This window comes from Hyalella azteca, unplaced genomic scaffold (assembly GCF_000764305.2).
Source record: "Hyalella azteca isolate HAZT.00-mixed unplaced genomic scaffold, Hazt_2.0.2 contig10644, whole genome shotgun sequence".
Lineage (NCBI taxonomy): Eukaryota > Metazoa > Arthropoda > Malacostraca > Amphipoda > Hyalellidae > Hyalella > Hyalella azteca.
The window spans coordinates 98,372-110,752 of NW_025940675.1; the positions used below are offsets into that span (position 1 = coordinate 98,372).

The 12,381-nt window shown below is 43.0% G+C and overlaps 1 protein-coding gene across 1 annotated transcript in view; it reads left to right on the plus strand.

The window, feature by feature from the left end:
• Nucleotides 1-11,814, plus strand: part of LOC108682640 (low-density lipoprotein receptor-related protein 2) — a 43,928-nt gene extending 32,114 nt beyond the window's left edge. Inside the window, exons 37-47 of the mRNA XM_047882518.1 lie at nt 474-657; nt 897-1,078; nt 1,784-2,004; nt 3,032-3,255; nt 3,742-3,953; nt 5,073-5,256; nt 5,508-5,727; nt 6,055-9,734; nt 10,003-10,261; nt 10,494-10,602; nt 11,019-11,814. Of these exons, the coding sequence (XP_047738474.1) occupies nt 474-657; nt 897-1,078; nt 1,784-2,004; nt 3,032-3,255; nt 3,742-3,953; nt 5,073-5,256; nt 5,508-5,727; nt 6,055-9,734; nt 10,003-10,261; nt 10,494-10,602; nt 11,019-11,429 (5,886 nt within the window). The 3' untranslated portion in view covers nt 11,430-11,814. The remainder of the gene's footprint in view (nt 1-473; nt 658-896; nt 1,079-1,783; nt 2,005-3,031; nt 3,256-3,741; nt 3,954-5,072; nt 5,257-5,507; nt 5,728-6,054; nt 9,735-10,002; nt 10,262-10,493; nt 10,603-11,018) is intronic.
• Nucleotides 11,815-12,381: the final 567 nt, after the last annotated feature.

A 12,381-nucleotide genomic window follows, 5' to 3' on the forward strand; every position in this document is an offset into this window, starting at 1 on the left:
AGTTACTGTGAGGGTAATTCTTCAGTCTTGCTTCAAATTCAATTTTTTGTATTTAAAGATGCAGTATCAACCGTTGTTGTTGCTACAGGTGGAGTGCAAGTGATGTTAACCGTTGTTGTTGCTGCAGGTGGAGTGCAGGTGATGTTAACCGTTGTTGTTGCTGCAGATGGAGTGCAGGTGATGTTAACCGTTGTATGCAGGTGGAGTGCAGGTAATGTTAACCGTTATTGTTGTTGCAGGTGGAGTGCAGGTAATGTTAACCGTTATTGTTGCTGCAGGTGGAGTGCAAGTGATGTTAACCGTTGTTGTTGCTGCAGGTGGAGTGCACGTGATGTTAACCGTTGTTGTTGCTGCAGGTGGAGTGCAAGTGACGTTAACCGTTGTTGTTGCTGCAGGTAGAGTGCAAGTGATGTTAACCGTTGTTGTTGCTGCAGGTAGAGTGCAGGTGATGTTAACCGTTGTTGTTGTTGCAGGTGGAGTGCAAGTGCAACAACACCCTGAAGTTGGTCAACGAAGGCAAGATGTGTGGTCCGTCTAACCACACGTGCCAGAGCAACAAGTTCTACTGCGGCAACGGCAAGTGCATCTCCAGACTCTGGGCCTGCGATGGCTCCGACGACTGCGGCGACAACAGCGACGAGGATAAGAACTACTGCAGTCAGTAACGCCCGTCTTTTGTCAGTTGTTTTTATTACATTTTTGTTCAGTTTGAACATTTTTTGTACCTTAATTTCACTGATAACGTTGAGTTGAATCTTCTTATTTTATTATTTTACTTAAGCTCCATTGAAACTGATACGAAAAAATTAATGACTGGATTTCACAAAGCTCTTTCCTTGTTTTTTTTCCAATGTCTATAAGTTTTACCATATTTGCCATGGTTCTTGATCTCGTAGCTTACCACACGTGCAAGCCTAACGAGTTCCGGTGCTCGAACGGCCGCTGCATTTTCTCGACGTGGAAGTGCGACCACGAAGACGACTGCGGCGACCGCAGCGACGAGGAGGGATGCGAGTACCCGGACTGCGCTGAGGGCGAGTTTACCTGCGCCAACCATCGCTGCATTCCTCAGAGCCAGGTATACTTTATTGCTTTTATATAAAATGGGAATCATCAGGTATACCTTATTGGTATAATCATCAGCCAGGTATACTTTATTGAATATATAAATTGACAATCATCAGTTCAGTTATTAAAGCTCATTGTATTTTGACTCTCGTTGCTTGACCTTTAGCTACGAATAGAATTAATGATAGTATATGTATCCGTGGACTATGGTTGAGAAGTTTCAATTTGTATGTGCGGGAGCTCATGTTCCGTTATTTCTATTGTATTTTGTATACATTATCTTACTTCCTGAATTTTCTAATAACCTTTCGTCAACAATCAGCATATGTATCAAACTGAACACATTATTATCATGTAATTAACCATTTGTATTTTGTATACATTATCTTACTTCTTGAATGTTTTAATAACCTATCATCAACAATAAGTCATATTTATCAACCTGAACACATTATTATTATGTAATTAACCACTTGTATTTTGTATACATTATCTTACTTCTTAAAATTTCTTATAACCTTTCGTCAACAATCAGTCATATTTATAAACCTGAACAGATGATTATTATATAATTAACCACTTCTATTTTATATACATTACTTTGCCTTAATTACCTTAATTACCATTACCTTAATTTTCTAATAACCTTTCGTCAACAATCAGTCATATGTATCAACCTGAACAATTATTATCATGTAATTAACCACCCATCCAGGTGTGTAACGGCGTGAACAACTGCAAGGATAAGAACACGACGGACGAGTCGCCTGAGCGCTGCCCTGAAGTGACGTGTCCCACGCACCACCTCAAGTGCCAGAACACCACCATCTGTGTTGAGCCCTACTGGCTCTGTGATGGTGACAACGACTGTGGTGACAACTCTGACGAAGACGTACTGCATTGTTCCAACCGATCCTGTCCCCCCAACAGCTTCAGGTCTGTACCCGCGTGCAATTTATTCATGCGAAAGCTATTTACGCATCGTGTAATCTATTGACGCGACAAGCTATTTATGCGTGTGCAATCTATTGATGCAAAAGCTATTTATGCAGCGTGCAATCTATTGATGCAAAAGCTATTTATGCAGCGTGCAATCTATTGATGAAAAGCTATTTATGCAGCGTGCAATCTATTGATGCGAAAGCTATTTAGGCAGCATGCAATCTATTGATGCAAAAGCTATTTATGCAGCGTGCAATCTATTGACAGGAAAACTATTATGACAAAAGAATAATCCGTTTTAAATAATGGTACTGATAGCACCCACGCGAAATTTGTTGTTACTTGAAATATTTATGACAAAATTAGTATTCTTATTCACGTAATATGCTATTATTCTTATTTGCCTGAAAATTCTGTCTTATATTGATCATGTTTGTAAAGCAGTCATGCAGTCATGTTTGTTGATCGTCCAAAATTTCTGTCGGTGTTACCTGTTAAAAATGGAAATTGTTTCATTCAAGTCTATTTCCACTTATTGCAGTCGTTTATCTTAAACGCATCTGCGCGTAGAATTAATTTGCATCCAAAGTTATTAAAGTTTTTTTTTATTTACAACATCGTTATTCATTAACAAGTATCGAAATTATTCATTTAACAAATATCGAAAACCGCTTCATCATTAACCACTAACCTTATGACCTTATGATGAGTTCGGGACTTCCTAGTCCCCGGTCACGCTGATGCGCCGCCTTCGTCGTCCTCCGTCTCCGAGTCGTCGTCGGATGTAACGCAAATTGCGCATGGTTTGCAGATGTACGAACCATCGTTGTATCCCCGGGACGTGGCACTGTGACGGGGACTTTATCATTAAAATTATTATTAAATTAAAAAAAAGACTTTATCATTAATCACTAACACAAATTGCGCGTGGTTTGCAGAAGGTTTGCAGATGTACGAACCATCGTTGTATCCCTGTGGTTTGCAGATGTACGAACCATCGTTGTATCCCTGTGGTTTGCAGATGTACGAACCATCGTTGTATCCCTGGGACGTGGCACTGTGATGGGGACGACGATTGCGGTGACGGCGCTGACGAGCCTGAGGAATATTGTGGTCAGGAGGGACGCACCTGCTTCGGTGACCTCTTCACCTGCGACAACGGCAACTGCATCCCCAACATCTACCTCTGTGATGGCGACAACGACTGTCTTGATGGCTCTGATGAAGACGACCGCCATCAGTGCAGTGAGTAGCTGTCCATTCTTCTGAAATATTCCATCACATGAACATGTCATGCGTATCAAGACATCAAACGAGTATAATGTATATATACTCGTTTAATGCATATAATATACTCGTTGACATATACAACTATATAACAATGATGACGCTAAAATAGTGTAATATTTGATACATACATAATACAATAATCCCATGGACCGAAAAAGTATAATACAATGCGTATTACGGATCACACGAATAGCCTGTGCACTTTGCCTGTGTCTTAGTCGGTGTAAGCTAGACCTTATTGGACATTTTGGACCTTAAACCTTCGTCGTTAAGAAAGAGATATATCTAAGTTAATCAAGGTCCGCAATTTATTTTTAATTTTATTCGTATATCCTTAAATTTTGAAATGAGGAACTATTTTTATAAGATTTTATTTAATACCAGATTCAGGCTTACGATTTTGATGTCTTATATTGATCTTAATTGTCACCTCATAAGCAGACAGCCGCGAGTGCAATGAGAAGGAAGAGTTCCACTGCTCGGCGAACAAGCAGTGGGGGAGAGCGATGTGCATCCCCAAGCGTTGGGTGTGTGACGGTGACCCCGACTGTATTGATGGAGCTGACGAGAACAGCACCATCAACCACTGCCCTCCACCCAAAGAGTGCGGCGAGAACGAGTATCAGTGCAAGAACAACCGCTGCATCAACAAGGTGGGAAATGCGTTCATATCTTACTCTTCAAATTTTTTTGTATGTAAAGATTTACTGTAAAGATTTATGTAAAGAATTACAAAGATTTTTTTTGTAGAATTAATTCTGATTAATCGGACCACCCGCTTGTTTAGGGCAAATACTAAATCACCGAAACTATATTATTTAGAAAATCGTGTCGGATTATAAGGACCAATTTGTTTCCTGCTCGTTTCTACTCGTTCTGGTGACCGTCATATGAAGCCCTCCCGGTGATATAGTTTTGGCCGTCACATTGCCCCTTCCTAGTGGTTGGTATCTTGCCTGGAGTTCACCCTACTTTGGGTGAACTCCTTCACCCTACTTAGGATGAACTCCTCCCATACCGAGTAGACTGCCGAGGACGCCAGTGTAGTGACTCCCCCACTAGCTCCTTCGCCCCCTACCGCCCTATGCGCTAGCACAGCTGCCCTAGGGCTCGTGTAACCACCTTGCATCCAAGGATGGAACGTTCGCGCTGTCAAAAATGTGAAAATCCCCTCCACTTGACACAACACCTTCTTCTGCTTCTGATCGCCCTCTCCCGCTCGACGGTTAATAAGCCCCCACTCATGGTCTGAGGGATGTAAACGCGGCGAACAACAGCATGAGAACCAACTGTTTATATAAGAACCAAAATAATTTTGTCACAAAGTAGTCCGATTAACCAGAACCAGGTTTCAAAATTGTTGTTGTTCAAGTTATGTATCATTTTTTCGTATTTTTATTAATTTTTACTTCCATGCATCCTAATTGTGGGATCTAACTATGGCAAAGCATCTGGATCTTCTTCTGATCATTGATCAGCATTATTGATACCTACTTCCGAATGTGTCTGCTGATCAACTGCATAGATCAGTCGGATATATTCGTTACTTTTCAACTGAATTACACATCAATTTGAATTTACAGTATTTTACATACATTTACAGTATATTTTACAGTATTACAGTACATTTAGTAGTATTTACATCGCTGATTGATTGCGTAGACCTTCAGGATCATCATGGGAAACTCTCAGTCAGCCGAGCCTTTGGAATGGAACATGTGTTAGGATACCAAAAATGTTTCCTATTCAGCAAACTTGCTGTTTGCGTGCAGGATTGGGTGTGTGACTTCGACAACGACTGCGGGGACGGTTCTGACGAGGGTATCGAGTGCAGCAAGAAATACCGCACCTGCACTGAAGAAGAGTTCGAGTGTGCCAATGTTAAGTGTGTCAGGAAGACCTACCGCTGCGATGGCGAGAACGACTGCGGCGACAATTCCGATGAAACTAATTGCGGTACGTTATGATTCATTTTTTTAGCAAAATCACGGTATAAGTCACTAACTTGTAACACATATCTTTTCAGTTATCGTTAAATCTGAATAATTTAAACTTCCTTTATGACAATTGCATCTCAGCGTCCCCTGAAAACCATCCACAATTACTGCAACATTTAGCTCGGCTGTTGAATGTAATAAAAAAACTATTTAAAAAGCTATTTTGCTCAAATTATCAATGATGTTTTCATGTACGCTTCCTCCCATCAGAACCAAAGAATAAATGCGCTGCTGGAGAGTTCCAATGTAAGAACGGCGACTGCATCGACCTGAAGCTTGTGTGCAATAAAGTTTCCGATTGCAAGGACGACTCGGACGAGCCCTTACACTGCAATGTGGATGAGTGTGCCAAGGTCGAGATAAACCAGTGCGGCCACAAGTGCATCAACACCATCATCGGCTACGAGTGTGCTTGCAACACTGGCTACAAGTAAGCAACTTTTCGCGTGGTGTTCACCTTTCGTTGACATTAACACTCTGGGTATCTTTATATCCGATGTGGAAGCAAACTGCCTCGCAATGTACGACACTTTTGAACTGTAAAAAATCAAACGCAAACTTGCTTTCTTTTTTGTGGGTTTTGAAGTATTTATTTCAAATATGCATGCATCATTAATAGCAAATATTAATGCTAAATGTAATAGATTCTGAAATATTGCATTTCTATCATTAGCTTTCTCGTCACTAACTTTTTATGAAGACTCCGAGTTTTGAAAATTTTTAAAGTAATTTTGTTACTATCTCTTTTAATTTCTAGACTGATGGATGATAAGAAAGCGTGCGAGGATGTAAACGAGTGCACGGAACAGCCGGGCGTGTGTTCGCAAGAGTGTTTCAACACGCCAGGCTCGTACAGTTGCAAGTGTGATGACCGTTACTACGTCAGGGAGATCGATAACAAGAGCTGTAAACGCATCGACGACACGGTCCCCTGGATATTCTTCTCAAATAAATATTACGTGAGACGTCTGACAACAGACGGGTCGCAATACATGCTCATGCAACAAGATCTCAGGAACGTCGTAGCTTTAGATTTTGATGTGAAAAACGAAGAGATTTTCTTCGCTGACGTCTCAGCGAAAGTTATATACAAGGCCAAGATTAATAGCACAGATAAGGAAGAAGTGATCAAGCATGATAGTCATGGTCTAGAAGGCCTCGCTGTGGATTGGATTGGTCGAAAAATTTATTGGCTTGATCGTCACACTAAACATTTGGATGTTGCTGAAATGGATGGCAGAAACCGTCTCACGATCAAGAATGACGGTATCAATGATCCCAGGGCTATTGCAGTTCATCCTGGAATTGGGTATGTTTACTTCACGGACTGGCACTTGCAGTCCTACATCGGCAGGGTAGGCATGGATGGCTCCGACTTCTCAAGAATCTTGACGTTTGATCAAAAGATCATCTGGCCTAACGCCCTAACTATAGATTACTTTACGGATAGAATTTTCTGGGCGGACGCTCATCTTGATTACATCGCGTTTGCTGATTTGGATGGAATGAACAGACACGAAATTCTCCGAGGCGAGAAAGTTCCTCATGTCTTCGCTATAACAGTTTTTGATGATTACGTCTATTGGACTGACTGGAACCTCAAAGCCATCTTGAAGGCGAACAAATATACCGGAGAAGACTTTGAGTATCTGCGGAACACGACACATCGACCCTACGATCTGCATGTGTACCATCCCTTGCGTCAGCTGCCCTACGACAATCCATGTGGCAATAACAATGGCGGTTGTTCCCATCTGTGTCTCTTGTCGCCACGGAAAGACAAGACTGTTGGCTACAAATGCGCTTGCCCAAATCATTTCGTTCTGGACAAGAACATGAAATCATGTACCGCCAATTGCACGCAAGGCCAGTTCCGGTGTGGAGGTGATGATGAAAAATGTATCCCATCGTACTGGAAATGCGATGGACAAAAGGACTGCGGTGACGGAACCGACGAACCAGGCGGAGATGTTTGTCCCGAGCGTAAGTGTCGTGCCGGACAGTTCCAGTGCGAGAGTGGCGAGGGTTGTACGGCGTCCACCCAACTCTGTGATGGACATCGCGACTGTCCTGATGGTTCTGATGAAAAGAACTGCCATATAGAGTGCAATAGCCTAGAGTTCAAATGCCTTACATCAGGCAAATGTATTAACAAGTCCTGGAAGTGTGATGGTGACGTTGACTGTGCCGATGGTTCAGATGAAAATCCAACCGTCTGCCAAAACAGACCTTGCGATAAAGAAACTGAATTCAGCTGCAAGAATGGCAACTGCATTAGCAAGCAGTGGTACTGCGATGTCGATAACGACTGTGGTGATCACTCGGACGAGCCGGCCTTTTTGTGCCGTCAAAAGAACTGTACCGAGGGCTGGAGACGGTGTCCTGGGAGAGCTAACTACCGTTGTATTCCTCACTGGCTTTATTGTGACGGCAAGGACGATTGTCGCGATGGCAGCGATGAACTTCCTGAAAACTGCCCGAAATGCAACGAGAAAGGGGACTTCCAGTGCAACAACAAGCGATGCATCCCAAAGAGGTGGCTGTGCGACTTTGAGAACGACTGTGGGGATAACTCAGATGAACGAGATGAAATGTGCCAAAATCAGTACCGTAAATGTTCAGAATCAGAGTTTCAATGCAAGAACAAGAAGTGTATTCCAAGCAGATGGCGCTGTGATCACGATAATGATTGCAGCGATGAGTCTGACGAACAAGATTGCCGTGACCACGAATGTAAATCTGGTCACTTCCAATGCTCATCTGGACATTGCATCAAAGATCATTTCAGGTGCGACGGAGATCGCGACTGTCGAGACCTCAGTGACGAACTGGATTGTCCTCCTCGGTTCCCAGATGGTCGTTATTGCTCACCAGATAAATTCGAGTGCGACAATCACCTTTGCGTGGAAATGCGCGATCTATGCGATGGCAGCAATGATTGCTACGACAACTCTGATGAACGGGAACAGCTCTGCAGCAATTACACCTGCAATACACTACGACGCTTCCAATGCAACAACCACAAGTGTATTCCTCTCTATCAAAAGTGTGATGGCGTGGATAACTGCGGTGACGGGTCAGACGAAAACAACATGACAATTTGTTCTCATACTCCCCGGCCTTGCATATTTACCGAGTATCGATGTGCAAACCAAAAGTGTGTCCCACACCATAATATCTGCGATCACAAAGACGATTGTGGTGACATGTCCGATGAACTGGGTTGCCACACTGGTCAAAATTGCACCACAGGAGGCTGCGAACAGAGCTGCACGAACCTCAAAGATGGCGGTTACGTCTGTCATTGCGCTCGAGGCTTCCGAACTGTTCCAAACAATCCAAAGGTGTGCGCTGACATAGATGAGTGCGCCGAGTTTTCTCACAACTGTTCTCATCTTTGTATCAACATCAACGGAACCTACGGATGTTACTGCCATCACGGTTTTGATGTGGAAGTAACAGGCGTATGCCGCTTATCGCAAGGATCTATCACGCTGGTATATTCCAATGGACCTGAAATTAGGGCCTTCAACATGACCGCCGAAAGAAGCTTCGATGTCATACGGGGTGACAGCATCGAATCCCTGGATTACGAGCCACGGTCTGGAATTGTTTACTGGACGGACTCCTACGAAAAGTCCATTAAGAGATCGTACATGCCGGGCTCCCCAGAAAGAGCAAATGTTACGGTAGGCTACGCACAAGATTTGGACATAAAGAGCCGCGCTAAGCCAAGTGGCGTCGCTGTTGATTGGGCAGCAATGAATCTTTACTGGACTGAAACTGACAGGAGTGGCAACAAACCTCGAGGTGCCGTCCTTGTGGCAACACTCGATGGCAGATACCGAAATGCTCTTGTTGCCACTGGTCTGGAAGACCCGACATCGATATTAGTAGATCCCGAGCATGGCGTCATGTTCTGGACAGATATTGGTTCCATTCCAAAGATTGAATCCGCTTGGATGGACGGAACGAAGCGGCGTATTATCGTGTCGGATGCGATCAGTCAGCCAACGGGTCTAGCCCTCGACTACAGTATGTATCACACAATATATTGGGTTGATACGAAACTTAACAAGATTGAAATGATGCGAGAGGATGGTACAAGACGACGTCTTGTAGCGAGTGGCAAGCATTTGATGCATCCAGTGGCTCTGGATGTGTTCGAGTCAACCTTGTACTGGGTTACACGGGACTCCGGAGAGCTGTATCATCTGGATAAGTTTGGACGTGGCGTTCCTGTGAAATTACCTGGTGCTTATGTAAACCCTTCGAGCATTAAAGTGTTCGCCGACAAGAGGTATAACACTTCCATCGAAAGCGTGTGCCGTACGGACAACCCATGCAGTCATCTTTGTCTCATCGTACCCAAAGGATATAAGTGCGCATGTCCTGATGGCAAAACGAAGAAGACAAGCAGCGTCGTTTGCGATGCTCGTAAGTTTTAGTTTGTGAACTGAATAATTATTTCTGGCCACATTTCCATTCTTTTCAGAATATTTCATCGTTTAACGTTTCAGAACTTTAGCATGCATGTTGTTTTTAGTTGGGGAATTGAAATCACCCCGTTTCGTCCAGTGCATAAAAAGGAATAAGCACTACAACTCATTTGAAAATTCTTCATCAACACTTTCTATATAATATTTATAGGCCTAAAACTGATTTAGTTTCTGCTAAATAACCTAATCTCGATTTGTACTTGTAGCCCACGAGGCAGTCAAAGCCAACCCCAAGGAATGCGGCTGCCTGAACGGCGTGTGTGAAGCCGTTGAAGGCAACGACGATCACTTGAGCTGCATTTGTCGGGACGGTTACAGCGGCGAGCGCTGCGAGGAATACGTCGCCAGGAGCCTCGTCTCGCCCCCCAACTGGACGCCCACGTCGGTCGTCGTGCCCACCGTCCTGTGTCTCTTCGTCCTTGGCGTTGTAGCTGCGCTATATGTGTTCCTAAGCAGGCGACACATGTGAGAACCTAAGAGTTGCACTGGCTATTGAGCTATTACTAGCTCCAGATGAGCTATTGCGGGGAGGCTGGGTGGAAATCATTCATATACTAGCCAAATTTGTGATAATTGCCTCCTTTTTCATTGTACGGAATAGAATCTCTTAGGCACATAATTCATTTGAATAAAAATTAATGTTTTAGTAATCGATATTTCTTTGATTTGCTTGTAGATTTGACTGTCTTTACTGCAGTACTCTGAAGGGCCGAGGCTTGCCGGGCTCGAGCGTCGTTTTCCGCCAGGGCACAAACGTGGAAATCGGCCCCACCTCCTTCGGGGGAGCTGGCGACACTGGCAACGGGGTACGGCATTCAAATTTACCTCGAACCTTTACTCTCCGTTTGTTATATTTCGATCGTTATTATTTACCTCAAACCTTTACTCTCCGTTCTCAATAGATCGATCGTTATTATTCGAGGATCCTATACTTGATATCTTAAACGCACTCGTAAATATTTTGGTAGTGAATTGGCCTCTAAACATTTTTATATACGATTATTTTTAGTTAGATGATTCTTTGCGTCGTTAATTCATTCAAGCTATCCTCAAAGACAAATATTACGTCGTTGGGTTTTTATTTCGGTTTTAAATTTGAGAAATCCCAATTGTGATTAATGGTTATACCAGGTACATTGAACATAACGGCAACGACCGAGTTCCAGTACTGCGGCCATCTTCCTTCACGTTGTACTGTCTCATGTCTGAATCATTCCTACAGATTCCCTTAGAAAGTGACATAAACTTGAGTGGAGGTGAGAACCACAACTTTAGTAACCCCATGTACGAAGCCATGGGTGCGTCATCCGACACAACTTCTGCTGTTGGCACCGCTGTTTCTGAAAAGGATGCCGCGGGAGTCAAAGGCCTGTACGAGGTTCCTTTAGACTCGACGCCCGAGCGACCAGCTACTCTGACTGGCGAGCCTCTGGGGGTGGTCACTTCCGGAGGCGCCGGGACGAAACCCCTCAAGCCGACGCCGTCTAAACTGGCCATTTTGTCGCCGTCGGCCATCTTGCAGAAAACGGCGCCAAGTCTCAACTTGAGGCCAAAGGAACTCAGTCCTTCCTCAAGAGACACGGGAAAAGATACACAATCTTTAGTTACTGAAGATGACAATTCTGAATGTTAATTAGATATGAAAGCGTAACATTTGGATATTTTCCTACATGGGCTGTTAATGATGAAGTAGACTCGGGAATATTTTTGCTAGCTAGTGGTTACGCTGCGTAAAAATAGAGTATTCATATTTTAATACTTGTACCATTTAGGAGTCTGCTCGCCTGGTGTGTTGATCAGGATGACGCTGCAAGTAAAGAGCATCGTAGCCATGTTGAAATAGGGTTTACTTAGCTGAATTCATCACATTCCATTGTTATTCCTTCAAGTGAATCATTCGCTGCTGGCGAACATATCAAATAGAAAGCTGAACAGGACAAATTGATTAGTTTTAGATGCTGAATTTACCTCCCCTAACAAAATTTAGAGTCGCCCCAGCTTCTGGTAATTCAAATCAGAAGCTGACTTCTGTAAATTTTCACTGGCTCCTTCTTCCACAAGGGAATTCAACAAATTTTCACTTTTTTTTCTTTTGCTACATCGAAGTTTTACTGAATATATGTGGTGATATCAATAGAAATGTCTCTTGAGGGTCAACTATGAAGAGATTCATACAATTCCTTGCTACACATTCCAAGTTAGATTTATGAAATGATAATTAGGTCTAGATTGTTGGTGATAGTTGGAGTTTGTTGAATGAAGGTTTTAGAGTATTATTATTTTTATAGTTCTAAGTATTTGGCTGACATTCCTGGTATAGTCTGTTGCGCAGTTAATTAATCAAGATTGTTTTATTCGTGGTTGCAGATGAGGGAAGACAGTGAATTACATCTTGAAAACTTTTAAACAATTGTTACCATTGTCGATTTTATTGCATTGCAAACCGCTGTGCGTCCCACTTGGTCTTCCTGACAATGATGAAGCAGTTACGGTGGTCGCTAGTGTTCTGAGTACGTTATAGTCATTTTAAAATCCTAATTTATTTTCCTACATGGGATAAATTTAGTAAGTTTAATTGCAAAACT